Source organism: Myxocyprinus asiaticus, chromosome 6, assembly GCF_019703515.2.
Source record: "Myxocyprinus asiaticus isolate MX2 ecotype Aquarium Trade chromosome 6, UBuf_Myxa_2, whole genome shotgun sequence".
Taxonomy (NCBI): domain Eukaryota; kingdom Metazoa; phylum Chordata; class Actinopteri; order Cypriniformes; family Catostomidae; genus Myxocyprinus; species Myxocyprinus asiaticus.
The window spans coordinates 3,869,459-3,884,664 of NC_059349.1; the positions used below are offsets into that span (position 1 = coordinate 3,869,459).

A 15,206-nucleotide genomic window follows, 5' to 3' on the forward strand; every position below is an offset into this window, starting at 1 on the left:
TATATATATATATATCTATATATATATATAGTTCTATTGTGTATTTCTATATTGTGTATTTATTTTCTATTCACATTTTAGTTTTATTCTATTTTTTATTATTATCTCTGTCTTGTTGCTGTATTGTTTGTGCACTGGAAGCTCCTGTAACCAAGACAAATTCCTTGTATGTGTAAGCATACTTGGTAATAAAGCTGATTCTGATTCTGATTCTTTGTCGATAATAGAACAGCGCAAAAAGTGGATGGAAACTTAGTTAGTTAGTATTTGTTTAATTTGTCTCAATTTTTCACATCGCATTTGTTGTGAACATAGGCAGAATAGCCACGATTCCACTATTGGGCCAAATGAGGGCGTGCTAGTGCATGCCAGGGCCAGTTGCGTTCCCACTGTCACTAATAACTAATAACAGTACAAACCACCTATAACAGCTGACTACCACCCCTGGAGTCGCGAGTTCAAATCCAGGGCATACTGAGTGACTCTAGCCAGGTCTCCTAAGCAACCAAATTGACTCGGTTGCTAGGGAGGGTAGTCACATGGGGTAACCTCCTCGTGGTCACTATAATGTGTGGTTCTCACTCATGGTGGGGCGCGTGGTGAGTTGTGTGTGGATACCGTGGAGAATAGCATGAAGCCTCCACACGCACTACGTCTCCGTGGTAACGCGCTCAACAAGCCACGTGATAAGATGCACGGATTGATGGTCTCAGACTTGGAGGCAACTGAGATTCATCCTCCGCCACCCAGATTGAGGCAAGTCACTACGCCCCACGCATTGGGAATCGGGCATTCCAAATTGGGGAGAAAAGGGGAGGGAAAAAAAATGCACAAGAGGCAAGTCACTACGCCCCACGCATTGGGAATCGGGCATTCCAAATTGGGGAGAAAAGGGGAGAAAAAAAAATGCACAACGGACAAAACGGTGCCCTTCCATGGCTCGGTGAACTTTCATAGATGGTGTGCTGGGACATCGTCCCACTGTTAGTGTAGAGACCGCTCGGGACACCATGGCAGTTACAGTCGGTGAGTTGTCAACGCTAAGTTATCTTGCTGTTTACATTCGATATAAACTCAATATTCTAGATAACAAGATAAAATTGTACCTCAGCTTGAGCTTCCCTCTTGCTTGAGAAATAAGCGGGGTGTGTGACAATGGCACCGCAGTGGTGTATTAAGGGCAGATTGGCCCAATGGTGGGAACGCAGAACGATTTTGGTCTTGCAGCTCTAAGTTGATAGCCCTGGCTCGCACTGGCCCGATAGTGGAAAAGCGGCTATTGTTAGACTCTGTCACCAATCAATTTCACTGAATCTTTTTTCCCATACAAAGAAAGTGAATGATGACTAAGGCTAACATTCTCCTTAACATTTCCTTTTGAAAATAAGTCATTCAGTTTTGGAGCAACATGATTAAATGATGGCATAACTTTGAATTTTTTTTATCACTTTAAAACACCTTTAAACAACGCAAGTTTTTTTCTTTAAGAAAAAGAACGAACTGTGTTGCAATAATGAACTATACCTGAAAATCTTCTGCCTACCGCCTGAAAATGAAATGTTAAATTAAACATTTTTATTAGAAAATTAATCATTAAATGTATACATTTAGAAAATTATAATTTGTTAATAAAAATATGCTGCAAATTGCATACGTGGCACTGTTATATCTTGCTGTCGCCCAATTCCAGTGATGCTAGAGGTTCAGTATCAAAAGTTATTGTGAGTAAAATCTTTCCTTTCACTTTCAATTGTCTAAAGCAATGGGCCATTTGTGGGCTGCAGGAAATTGTGTGAGAAATAGTAAAAGCACCACAATGAGCTCCACTTCTTTGATAATGTCTGTAGGTTACAGGTGAGAAGCAGCACAGTTTTGCAGAGAAAACACTACACAAGCTATTGTATTGCTTTAGAATATAGCACATCTATCTATCCATTCATCCGTCCATCCATCCATACATCCATCACAGAGAAAATCACCAAGATGATCACTCACGTTCATACGGCTCGAGACCTGTGAGGATGACCCAAACGACAATGGCAAAACTGTACACATCAGATTTTTCAGTGGATCGTGTGTGGATGCTTTCAAGGTGCTCTGGTGCCATGTAGCACAGAGTGCCAGCAGCACGCATACAGGTCTTCTTCCCCAGACGACTCTGTCGCCGAGACTCCTCCTTCGTCAGTTTGTTCCACGTCTCAGATGTGGCCAGGCCGAGGTCTGCGATCTAACACAAAACAAACAAAACCCAGCTCAGATTACCAATGAAAAGTCTTCTTTATACATGAAAAGTCTTCTTTACATATGAAAAGCTAGTGCATGAAAGAGAGAGAGAGTGCACACGAAAATTTGCATTGTTCAGTGTTGCTCTTTTCGAGTTGTAAACAATTGCAAAAACAATGCGAGCGAGGTACATTTTCTCATGCACCAACATGCAAAGGACATCAAAATTTTAATTTAGTAATGACTTAAATTTCAGGTTGCTTTCTGACACTTCTGATCGTATGCCTTCAGAAGACTTGAAATATGACGTATGAGACGCATGGACAACTTTTATGATACATTTGCATCATTTTTGAAGCTTGAAAGCACTATCCACTGCTATCAAAGTTTTCTCCATTTCTCTTCCACAGAAGAAAGTAAGTGATACACGTTCAAATCAACATCATTTTTGAGAGAACTATTCCTTTAAAGGAATAGTTCACTCAAAAATGAAAATTCTCTCATCATTTCCTCACCCTCATGCCATCCCAGATGTGTATGACTTTCTTTCTTCTTCAGAAGACAAACTAAGATTTTTAGAAGAATATCCCAGCTGTTGGTCCTTACAATGTAAGTGTATAATGACTAGAACTTTGAAGCTCCAAAAGGCACATAAAGGCAGCATAAAAGTAATTCATAAACCTCCAGTGGATAAATCCATGTCTTCTGAAGCGATCTGATAGATGTGCGTGAGAAATAGATCAATATTTAGGTTATTTTTTGTTTAACAATAAATCTACACTTTCACCAGCCCTTCCTATGTGTGTTCAAGAGAGGACCAAGTTCTTTTCCTCTTTTTTGCCGATTCTTCATGCATATCGCCAACTACTGGGCAGGGAGGAGAAAGAAAAAAGGGAGGGATAAAGAAGAGCAAAAGAATAAATCAATTCAAATTTCACAACAGCCCAGTATATGCATGAAGAATGCGAATCGGCAAAAAACAGAAGAACTCTTATGAACATGCATAGGTGGGCTGTGTGAAAGTAGATTTATAGTAAAAAGGGACTAAAATATTGATCTGTTTCTCACCCACACCTATCATCCCGCTTTGGTTGGTTGTGATTGCACCGTGTTGTGCAGCAGTTTCACATTCAAAGCGAAATGACAAATTGCTTGCTTGAATCTTTTTGTGTCATGTCTGGTTAGGGCACAGTGTTATACAGCTTGTTAACAAGGGTTTTGGGACATTGAGAAATAACTTTGATACTTTTATATGGAAATGGTTGTCCACCAGGATGTTCTCTGGTTTCAGATCTTTGTGAATAACTTGGTTCTCTGTGAGATAAACCATTCCCTCCAAGATCTCCACAATGATCCTTCCTTTCACTGAAACTGGAACAGTCACCTAGAACAAAGAAATATGTGCAATTATTTTCAAATATGAAAAATGTGCCACATTTCAAAACAGTGATAACTCATAAACAAGGATGAACTATGCACATTATGCATTATCTGATTCTTCCTGCACATCACCAACCACTTTCCACACTGAAAAAATGCTTTGTTGGCTCAACAACCATAACATAAGAAAATAAATAGCTTCTACAGAAGTGTACATATTTATAACATTTTTAGCTTTACTTAAATTGCATTCATGTGTACAACAAACAAATAATAATTATCAGGTGAACTTGTGTAGAGTGATACATAAAGTAAAATAATAATTGTGAGTTCCTTTAACTTATTTGGCTTAAAAATAATAATAATTCAATTTGAAGTACTACTAACTTGTGGGAATACCCATAAGCCCATAATTAACCTTTAATTGCCATTTAAACCTGTGTGTGTCACCTTGTGTGTCTGTAACAAGGCCAAACATTCAAGGGTATGTAAACTTTTGATCAGGGCCATTTGGGTGATTTCTGTTACCATTATGATTTCAAAAGGAGCCAAACAACTACGTGATAATAAATGGCTTCATATGATCACTACCCTTAAATAAAAGACCGTTTTTTTTGCATGATCAGTCATATTTTCAAAATCAATGCCAAAATTTCACAATTTCTGCCAGGGTATGCAAACTTTTGAGCACAACTGTATATATTAAGTAAATCCAACACATACATTTTTTTCAGTGCAGATACTTGGAGGTCTTACTTAATCAGGTGTGTTAATCATTATATGTTAAAACTAAGGCTGTTAATTGATTAAACATTTTTATCGAATTAAATACATAGTATGCCGATTAATTAATCGAACTAATAGCTTAAATATTTGCTGAGAAAGCCTCTAAAATAACAATAATTCAATATATAATGCTTAAATAATTATACATAGTTATATTTAAATAATTATAAATAAATAATATATATATATATATATATATATATATATATATATATATATATATATATATATATATATATATTAAAAATAATAATACTACAGATAATTAAAATGAATTACATTATTTTGGCACACAAGCAGGGGTGTAAAGTAAAGAATTACAAATACTCACGTTACTGTAATTAAGTAGTTTTTCCCAGGAATTTTACTTTTTTAAGTAGTTTAAAAATTTTATACTTTTACTTGAGTACATTTTAAGTGCTGTAACTGTACTTTTACTGCGCTATTTTCCCACTGTCTGTATTCGCTACTTCCCTGTCCTGATTTTATTTTTATCTATCAACATGATTGGCTAGGAAGAGTCTCGTGACTCCCGTCAAATCAAATCACACATAAAAAACTTGAAAGGCAGCTGTAAATCTGGCCCCAACTGTTATGGATGTGGAGGATGCCTCAAACACATTTCAACACCTGAACATCACGGCCGCACCTTAAAGGGCTTTTCGCAGTGAAAAAGGCCAATTGCATGATTGTGTAATGTGAGTTTAACCTGCTCAAACCAGATATCAGCATTAATCCTGCCTCTAATTTGAAGAAACATATCGAGGTAAATGTAATATTTCTGCTTACTAGATTCTGTGTGTCTATAATGTAGCCTGTAATTTAACTATCACTGAGATTATTGGGTTGATGTGAGAGATTAAGGCAATGTTATCAATAGGGCTGGGTGATAAAACAATCTTGATGTTTATCAGAGAAAAAAAGAGATGTCCTCGATATCGATGATAAACTTTTGAGTAATTTTTTATACTTAGCTTATACTTATACTTTGTTCTACATCTAGAACATGGGTGTTCATTACATCGATCGCGATAGCAAGACAACCACTGGTTGGTTGATCTAGATAAAATATAAAAGATTTACTTTTTATTTCCTGACGTCTGTAGCTGCGTGCTGTTTGATTGACAGGCAGCTAATGTTTGTGCGCCTTACATGCACACGTGTGCTCCGAGAGCGCTAATGCGGGTACGTGCCTAAATGATCATATACACGTGATAATTCTGCCAGTGCCCGTCTTGATGAGGCATTAATGTAAAGTCAGTTTAGTCTAAAGTGAACGTAAACAGTGGGACAAAAAGCATATTTGCATCAAAATGTCGGATTTGAAGTGTGCACGTAACCGAATAGAGCACTGTCTTGTAGGCCTATATGTCGTAAAAAGACTATTAATCAAACAACAATAACAACGAAACAAGAAAACCACTCACTACTTTTGGCTGAATAACTTGAGTAGCTTTAAAAGTATTAATGTAATAGAATAAAACAGTGACATTTTTTAATAATAATATTTTTTTATAATATTGTTAGTTCTTTTTAATAATACCGACCCCTGATGTAGAGAGTGTGTTAATTTGTATAATAAATTACCAGGAATGTGGAGATGATAAAACAATTTATAATTATGCTTAGCCTTTATCAAGTTTTTTCTAATGCCTGACAGAAAAGTATCAAACTTTGTAGAGCAATACTTCAGGCAGAATATTCCACCAGTCACAAACTTCAGAAAACTGTGCATCATGCATTAGAATGAGAACACAACTATTGCTGGGCTTAAAAGATACAAGAACTAAATCAATGTGGAACATTGTATCTCAAAAGGAGGACAATGTGGCCCCCCCGTGCTACTTAAAGAAACTGTTCACTCAAAAATGAAAATTCTCTCATCATTTACTCACCCTCATGCCATCCCAGATGTGTATGACTTTCTTTTTTCAGCACAACACAATTTATGATTAGTAGAAGAATATCTCAGCTCTGTAGGTCCATACAATACAAGTGAATGGAAGCCAAAATTGTGATGCTCCAGAAAGCACATATAGGCAGCACAAAAGTAATCCATATGACTCCAGTAGTTAAATCCATGACTTCAGAAGGGATATGATAGGTGTGGGTGAGAAAAAGACCTTTTTTGCTAGAAATTCTTCTCCCTGCCCAGTAGATGGCGATATGCATGAAGAATGTGAATTACCAAAAACAAAAGAAGAAAGTGAAAGTTAAAGTGGAGATTGACTGAGCAGGGAGGATGATTTATAGTAAAAATGGACTTAAATATTGATCTGTTTCTCACCCAAACCTATCATATCTCTTCTGAAGACATGGATTTAACCACTGGAGTCACATGGATTAGGCTACTTTTATGCTGACTTATGTGATTTTTGGAGCTTCAAAATTTTGGCACACATTCACTTGCATTGTATGGACCAAAAGAGCTGAGATATTCTTCTAAATATCTTAATTTGTGTTCTGCTGAAGAAAGAAAGTCATACACATCCAGGATGGCATAAGGGTGACTAAATGATGAGAGAATTTTCATTTTTGTATGAATTATTCCTTTGAAGCCCGATGTGGCCCCTGTACCAAACAACTGCTCTACCTGCCTCTATTGTGCGGGACATGACGTGCCAAGTGACCATGCTTTTCAGTGTTTTTTTTTTTTTTTTGCATTCTTTGCATTGTTTTGAACATGTTTTATGTTTTTTAACAATAACTTTCTCTGTCGGCATTAAGGGAAATTTAGACATTACATATAAACTGATTTTAATGTAATTGTTTCATACATTATGATATTGAAAATAACTTTTTCATCTTTTCATTTCTGTAATCATGTCACCCTTTTATTTTTTTTAATCAGATTCATGTAGTGTTTACAGTATCATAGATAAGTGATGTATTTGAAAAGTTGTCAATCACAAACACCTATAAAATACCTATATTTTTTATTCTTTCTGGCAAACAGCCATAGAAGGGAATGTAAATTAAAGTATGTGTGCTACATTTTTAAAATGCATCGAGTTTTTATTATAAAGGGGCATAGCTTTCGCAACTCAGTACTCAATAATCACTACTCATGAGTACTTTTAAATGAGCTACTCTTTTACTATTACTTGAGTAGTTTTTAGGACAGGTACTTTTACTCTACACAAACTACATTTTTTAAGAAGTAACTACTTTTACTTGAGTATTATTTTTCAGTACTCTTTCCACCCCTGCACACAAGTGAAGCATTAAAAAAAGACAATACAAAAAGGGGCTTTAGAATGCAATATATCGTTAATTTCCATATTATTGAACTATCATTGGCCTGCAGTTCACAGCAATCCATTTTGCAACTGAATTCATCAATCAGTCCAAGATTTATTATAAGTGCTTGTTTAAGGACGCATCAGTGTACACCTGCATGAGACGGATGCTTTTGGACCGTCTCGGTTGTGACGCGTCATAAATGCACCATTTTTAGTTCACTGTTTCAAGTTAAACAAAGTTTGAAACTTAGAAAACACGTCTTGAGATCACTGCGTTCAGATTTGTGCTCCATCAGGCTGTGTTGAAACATGTTCTCATCTTGTGTTGTCTGCTGTCGGTAAGTGTGGTTTGTTCCTTGTCTGTAAAAGCTGCACGTTGCCTATACAGTGAGTTTCTGCAAATAGCATTCATTTCAAACTAGGGCTGTCAATTTGTTGTGTTAATTAGTGTGATAATAAAAAAAAATATCAGTAATTGCTTTTAATTAATTCTGAGTCTCAGGAAAAATACATATACAGGTTTAAAGTCAGCACAAATATTGTCGAACTTTTTTGTTGAACTGACATTTACATACATTTTTATACACAATTAATTTCTGTACGCCACTGAGTCTGTTGTGTCCGCAAGTACACATGCCTATCGGTACATCTCTCATTCAGAAGTTACAAATGTTTTCTTGTTGTTTTCTGGTCTTGTTTGGTTACAATATTACAAAAAGTTTGTGATGATCCCGTCTTTATGTATGTAAGAGCTGCTTTTTAGAGCCAAAAACAGTAAGCTCAAGAGAAATATGCAAAAAGCACCACAGCTACTACAGGCAACCCGCAATATTTATAATCGGCTAAATGTAAGAGCTTGTGTATCTACAACAAATTATATGATTAATTGTGATTAATTTAATTAATTGGCATATACATTGATAAGCCAAAACATTATGACAACCTGCCTAATATGCTGTTGGTCCTCTGCGTGCTGTCAAAACAGCGCCGACCCGCCGAGGCATGGACACTACAAGACCCCTGAAGGTGTCCTGTGGTATCTGGCACCAAGACATTAACAGCAGATCCTTCAAGTCCTGTAAGTTGTGAGGTGGAGCCACCGTGGATCGGACTTGATGGTCCAGCACATCCCACAGATGCTCAATCGGATTGAACTCGTCATCATGTTCCTAAAACCATTCTTGAACAATGTGTGCAGTGTGGCAGGGCACATTATCCTGCTGAAAGAGGCCACTGACATCAGGGAATACCATTGCCATGAAGGTATGTACCTTGTCTGCAATGATGTTTAGGTAGGTGGCACATGTCAAATTGGTGTCTACATGAATGGCCGGACCCAGGGTTTCCCAGCAGAACATTGCCCAGAGCATCACACTCCTGTCATCTTCCCACAGTGATCCTGGTAAATGGGCATCCACATGATATAAAAGAAAATGGGACTCATTGGACCAGGCGATCATCTTCCACTGCTCCAAGGTCCAGTTTGCGTGCCCATTGTATGTGCTTTTGCCGGTGGACAGGGATCATCATGTGCACTCTGACTGGTCTGCGGCTACGCAGCCCCATTCACAGCAGGGTGTGATGCACTGTGTGTTGTGACACATTCCTCCTGTAACCATCATTAAAATTTTCTGTAACTTGTGCCACAGACCTTCTGTCGGTTCGGAACAGACGGGATAGCCTTCGTTGCCCTCGCGCATCGATGAGCCTTAGGCACCCAACACCCTGTCACCAGTTTGTGGTTTGTCCCTCCTTGGACCACTGTTAGTAGGTACTCACCACTGCTGACCGGGAGCACCCCACAAGCCTTGCCGTTTCAGAGATGCTCTGACCCAGTCATCAGGCCATAACAATTTGGCCCTTGTCAAAATCGCTCAGGTCTTTACTCCTGCCCATTTCTCCTGCTTTCAACATGTTGACTACGAGAATTGATTGGTTGCTAACAATCGAATCTACCCAGAACTTGACATGTGGCCTTGTAAGGAGGTGATCAATGTTATATGCTTCAACTGTCATAATGTTTTGGCTCATCGGTGTGATCTTATTCATTTGATTAACGTGCATTTTAAAATTGACAGCCCTAGTCTAAACAAAACTGTGGTGTAAAAGTGTTACCGTCTCCAGCAAGTTGAGCAGATTGCCTTTTGGAATGAGCTCCATGACTAAAGAATAGTCACCATCATCCAGAATAATCCCCAGCAACTTGACTACTCGCTGATGATTTAACTGGCTCATCAGACTGCCCTCTTCCAGGAGAGATTGCTTCTGTTGCCTAACACAGATGCAAAAAAAAAAAAAAACAACAACAACAACAACAACAAATACAGTCAACATCAACAATCTTGATGTACAATGCATTAAGCATCTTAAATTGTTGTTGTTCTTTATTTCCAGTGGTCCCAAAAAGTATTTTAACAAAAATTGCAAAGAACTTCATACATCAAGTTTGTTGAGCTTTGCAATTATTTGTAGGGCCACTGTAATGAAGTACAGTACATGCAATTCAATTTCATCATAGTTTTTTTTTAGAAGTTATATATGACTGTATACCTATACATATGCTGACACGAATCTGTAAAAAAACAAATCCCAGTTTCTACATTCAAAGAAGGCAAAAGTTGATATGTTTGGTTTCTGATATATACTTTTTAAGGACAGTTTATCAGGTATTAAAAATTCAGCATTATGGTCCAATAGTCCCAAAGGTGAATTACTTATGGACTTATATGCACCTCTGACTGATCCATAACCCAAATCCAAAATATTTTTATGACACGTTTGTTCGAGTCTGTTTCAGAGAGCAATGATAATAATCCCCCATGATAAAGTTTGGTGCACAGGGAGATATATTTTGCAGTTTGTGAATATAAACCACCGAAACAAAGATTTGAGGGAATTCACGAGGCAAATAATGCAGTCATAAACATACAGAGAGCAGTTCAATATCTGAGGTGCACAAACTTTCTCTAACAATAACTGAATGGGACACATTACTCCAAAAGAAACGATTAAGGAAACTGTTTATTATTGTAATTGTTATATTGCATATTGCATCTGCATATTATTTTTATTTTTAATAAAGTATATTTCACCACCATCATTATCGAATCCACTTTTTTTGTTTAAAATTTCTTGTGTGCAGTGCATAGACCTACTATTGTAGTATTACTGTTCAATTGCATTGTCCAAGGAGGCTGTAGTTCCCTATCTGTCACTCATTCGACGTTGTGTCAATGTAGTGACACTAGGGGTCACTCTTGGGAGCCCGAGACACCTCTGGTCTTTGATAAAAGGCCAATGAAAATTGGCGAGTGGTATTTGCATGCCACTCCCCCGGACATACGGGTATAAAAGGAGCTGGCATGCAACCACTCATTCAGATTTTCTCTTCGAAGCCGAACGGTCATGCTCACTGAGCTGAATTCCCACGACTATTCATTCACTTCTGCTGGATCTGATGGCACATTTCAGCGGCTTCTCCCCCCTCTGCACTGGCGCAATGCAGAGAATGCCCCTGGGCGCTTCGGCAGAAATAAGAGTATATTTCTCTAAAAGAGTATATTTCTCTAAAAGAGCGGCACACACGGAACGTCTTTTTTAAGACGCGTCTTTTTAAAGATGCCTTTCCAATTGTGTGTTATTCCTGGTTGCGCTTGTTATCTCTCGCCTTCTGAAGGTCACGATTGCTGTCTTTTTTGTCTGGGCACTGCTAACGTGGAGACAGCATTCGTGGATGGTCATGTTCTCATTGCAAGGACATCTCCATGGCAACGATGCGGTCGCGGCTTGCCTTCGTAAGAAAGCAAGCCACCCCAGAGGCCAGCGCGGCTAGCACTGGGGGTGATTTGGGGACCCCAATGGGACCACCTCCGCCGAGTATCCCCCCGCGGACCTCCCATTCCCCAGTACGCTCGTCTGCCCCGATCGGGCTCCCGGATGAGTCCGCCGGCTCGTCTCATGGCGAGTTCGACCTCTTATTCGGAGCCCGCGAAAGTGATGAGCTCTCGAGCGCAGCATCGGAGAGTGGGCTCGTCCAGTCGGATGCAGAAGCCTCAGATGGGCTCCTCCCTTCGGGGACGATTGCCCAGTCACAGGCTGATGCGGAGATGATAACATGCTTTCCCGGGCAGCTGCGAGCGTCGGCTAGAGTGGAACCCTCCGCTCTTCCCTGAACCCTCGCGGCTCGATGATTGGTTCCTGGGCTCGCGGCACCGCTCAAAACCATGCCCTGCCCCTGTTCCTTTCTTCCCGGAAGTGCACGAAGAGCTGACAAGTTCATGGGAGGCACTTTTTACTGCCCGGTCCCGATCTTTTCAGCTTCCCCGCCCTCACTACCCTCGATGGTGGGGCGGCCAAGTGCTATTCGGCAATCCCCTGGTGGATAAAGGTGCTCGCGGTGCACCTATGCCCGCAGAGCGCCGCCACCTGGCGCGGGTGCCCAAAGCCCCCGTCCAAGGCATATAGATTTACATTGTCTCTGATGGCCAAGGCCTACGGAGCCGCTGGAAAGCCACCTCCGCCCTGCATGCCATGGCTCTCCTGCAAGTCCGCCAAGGCGCTAAAGGAAATGCACAAGGGTAGTTCCGCCCCGGGACTGATGCAGGAACTGCGCTCGGCAACCGACCTTGCTCTCCGAGTGATGGAGGTCACGGTGCGGTCTCTCAGGTGGACGATGTCCACATTAGTGGTCCAGGAGCGCCACCTTTGGCTCAACCTGGTCGAGATGGGTGAGGCTGACAGGACACGATTCCTTGCTGCCCCCATTTTGCCCAACAGTTCTCGACGATGGAGCAGTAAACGGAGGCTATCCAGCATATCCTGCCCCGACGCGGCTCAAGATCCCACACCCCGTCTACTCATCGCCAAGGGCGTCCCACTGCGGTGACTGCTCCTTCGGCCCGGCCCCGGCATAGAGCCCACCGCAAGAAGCAGACGCCACCCGTCTCGTGGCCGCCCAGAACCCGTGAAAGGCTTCAAAGTGCCCTTGAGACGGGCGACCCAGGGACGACGAAACCCGCTGCTCTGGAGCTGGTAAGCAGACCTCTCCATCTTTTTGTTACCTTTTGCATTTAATTGCGCTGCATGCCCAAGTGGCTGCAGTACTCAAGAGTTCAGCAAGAGTGGTTTCCTTGTTCCCTGGGTCACGTATCCGGTGTGCACGGCCGTCATCACGACCACCGTCCACCACTCTATTTGGCAGGTTTGGCGCTCTAGCGGCGGTCTCCCGCCCCTGAGCGCCCAGCTGTGGCACAAATCCACCCCCGATGTGACAGTCTCCACAGGTCAAGAGGACAAGCCTCTTCCTCCCCTGTCCCAGGCTGTTCCAGGGGTGGTCACAAGGAGCCAGGTAAGTGCTTCGATGTCCTTAGACTCAGCACAGCCACGACATGGTGTGGCACCTCGAGCTACGCCCCGCCACGAGGCCCCACCTGCCGGTACGTCCGATGACGTTGTCCCTTTGGTCTTGGACGAGTGGCTTGCACTTTTCAATCTGTCGCGATGGCTGGTCCGGACCGTCCGACTCGGCTACACGATTCAGTTCGCCGGGCGTCCGCCCAGGTTCAGAATTCGCATTCTCAACTATCTCGACGACTGGCTAATCTTAGCTCACTCTCAGGACATGTTGTGCGCACACAGGGACTTGGTGCTCTCACACCTCAGCCGACTAGGGCTTCGGGTCAACTGGGAAAAGAGCAAGCTCCTCCTGGTTCAGAGCATCTCTTTTCTCAGTTTGGAGTTGGACTCGGTCTCTTTGACAGCGTGCCTCACGAACGAGCATGCCCAGTCAGTGTTGGTCTGTTTGAAGGCATTCAAACAGAAAACAGCGGTTCCACTGAAACTTTTTCAGAGGCTCCTGGGGCATATGGCATCCTCAGCGGTGGCCACCCCGCTCAGGTTGATGCATATGAGACCGTTTCAGCACTGGCTTCAGACTCGAGTCCCAAGATGGGCATGGTGCCGCGGGACACATCGCGTGGTCATCACACCGGTCTGTCACCATCTTTTCAGCCCTTGGACCGACCTCTCATTTCTACGGGCAGGTGTTCCCCTAGAACTGGTCTCCAGGTGCGTCGTAGTCACGACGGAAGCCTCCAAAACGGGCTGGGGCGCTGTTTGCATCAGGCACGCAGCCGCCAGCTTGTGGACGGGCCCGCGACTGCATTGGCACATCAACTGCCTCGAGTTGTTGGCAATTCTGCTCGCCCTGCGGAGGTTTCGGCCGTTGATCCAGGGCCAGCATGTGTTAGTTCGGACAGAAAACACGGCAAAGGTAGCATATGTCAACCACCAAGGCGGTCTGCGCTCTTGCTGTATGTCACAACTCACCCGCCGTCTCCTCCTCTGGAGTCAGCAGCACTTCAAGTCGCTGTGAGTCACTCACATCCCGGGCGACATCAACACTGCAGCGGACGCGCTGTCACAGCAGGTTATCCTCAGGGGAGAGTGGAGGCTCCAACCTCAGGTGGTCCAGCTGATTTGGAGTCGATTCGGACGGGCATAGGTGGACCTGTTCGCCTCCCAAGAATCCTCCCGCTGCCCGCTCTGGTACGCCCTCATCGAGGCTCCCCTCGACATAGACGCGCTGGCACACAGCTGGCCCCCTGACCTGCGCAAATATGTGTTTCCCCAGTGAGCCTACTTGCACAGACCCTGTGCAAGGTCAGGGAGGACGAGGAGCAGGTCGTCTTGGTAGCACCCTACTGGCCCACCCAGACGTGGTTCTCGGACCTCACGCTCCTCGCGACAGCCCCCCCCCCCCGGCGAATTCCCCTGAGGAAGGACCTTCTTTCTCAGGGATGGGGCACCATCTGGCACCCGTGACCAGACCTCTGGAATCTCCATGTCTGGCCCCTGGACGGGACACGGAAGACCTAAGTGGACTCAGGATAGGGCCCCCTCTACGAGGTGCCTGTATGCCTTTAAGTGGTGTCTGTTCGCAAAGTGGTGTTCTTCCCAACGGGAAGACCCCCAGAAATGCGCAGTCGGATCAGTGCTTTCCTTCCTGCAGGAGAGGTTGGAAGGGAGGCTGTCCCCTTCCACCTTGAAGGTGTACATTGCCGCCATAGCAGCACACCACGACGCAGTTGATGGTAAGTCCTTAGGGAAGCACGACCTGATCATCAGATTCCTAAGAGGCGCCAGGAAGCTGAATCCCTCCAGACTGCGCCTCGTTCCCTCATGGGACCTCTCTGTAGTTATTCAGGGTCTACAGAGAGCCTCCTTTGAGCCTTTGCAGTCAGCCGAGCTTAAGGCACTCTCCTTGAAGACTGCTCTCCTGACTGCGCTCACTTCCATCAAGAGGGTAGGAGACCTGCAAGCATTCTCTGTCAGTGAAACGTGCCTGGAGATTGGTCCGGGTTACTCTCACGTGATCCTGAGACCCCGACCGGGCTATGTGCCCAAGGTTCCCACGACCCCTTTTAGGGACCAGGTGGTGAACCTGCTAGCGCTGCCCCAGGAGGAGGCAGACCCAGCCCTGTCGTTGCTGTGTCCGGTGCGTGCTTTACGCATCCATTTGGATCACACGCAGAGCTTTAGGATCTCTGAGCAGCTTTTTGTCTGCTTTGGTGCACA

The 15,206-nt window shown here is 43.1% G+C and overlaps 2 protein-coding genes across 5 annotated transcripts in view; one reads left to right on the forward strand and one right to left on the reverse strand.

The window, feature by feature from the left end:
• Nucleotides 1-9,694, forward strand: part of LOC127442946 (gastrula zinc finger protein XlCGF7.1-like) — an 898,889-nt gene extending 889,195 nt beyond the window's left edge. Inside the window, exon 4 of the transcript XR_007897557.1 lies at nt 8,658-9,694. The gene's annotated coding sequence lies outside the window, so the exon portion shown is untranslated. The remainder of the gene's footprint in view (nt 1-8,657) is intronic.
• The window catches only part of LOC127442870 (receptor-interacting serine/threonine-protein kinase 1-like), an 85,258-nt gene that overhangs the window by 35,054 nt on the left and 34,998 nt on the right, over nt 1-15,206 (reverse strand). For all 4 annotated transcript variants that reach the window (XM_051701156.1, XM_051701154.1, XM_051701153.1 and 1 more), the window contains 3 exons: nt 9,747-9,903; nt 3,470-3,607; nt 1,996-2,227 (listed from right to left, as the gene is read on the reverse strand). In XM_051701156.1, coding sequence (XP_051557116.1) covers nt 1,996-2,227; nt 3,470-3,607; nt 9,747-9,903 — 527 coding nt within the window. The remainder of the gene's footprint in view (nt 1-1,995; nt 2,228-3,469; nt 3,608-9,746; nt 9,904-15,206) is intronic.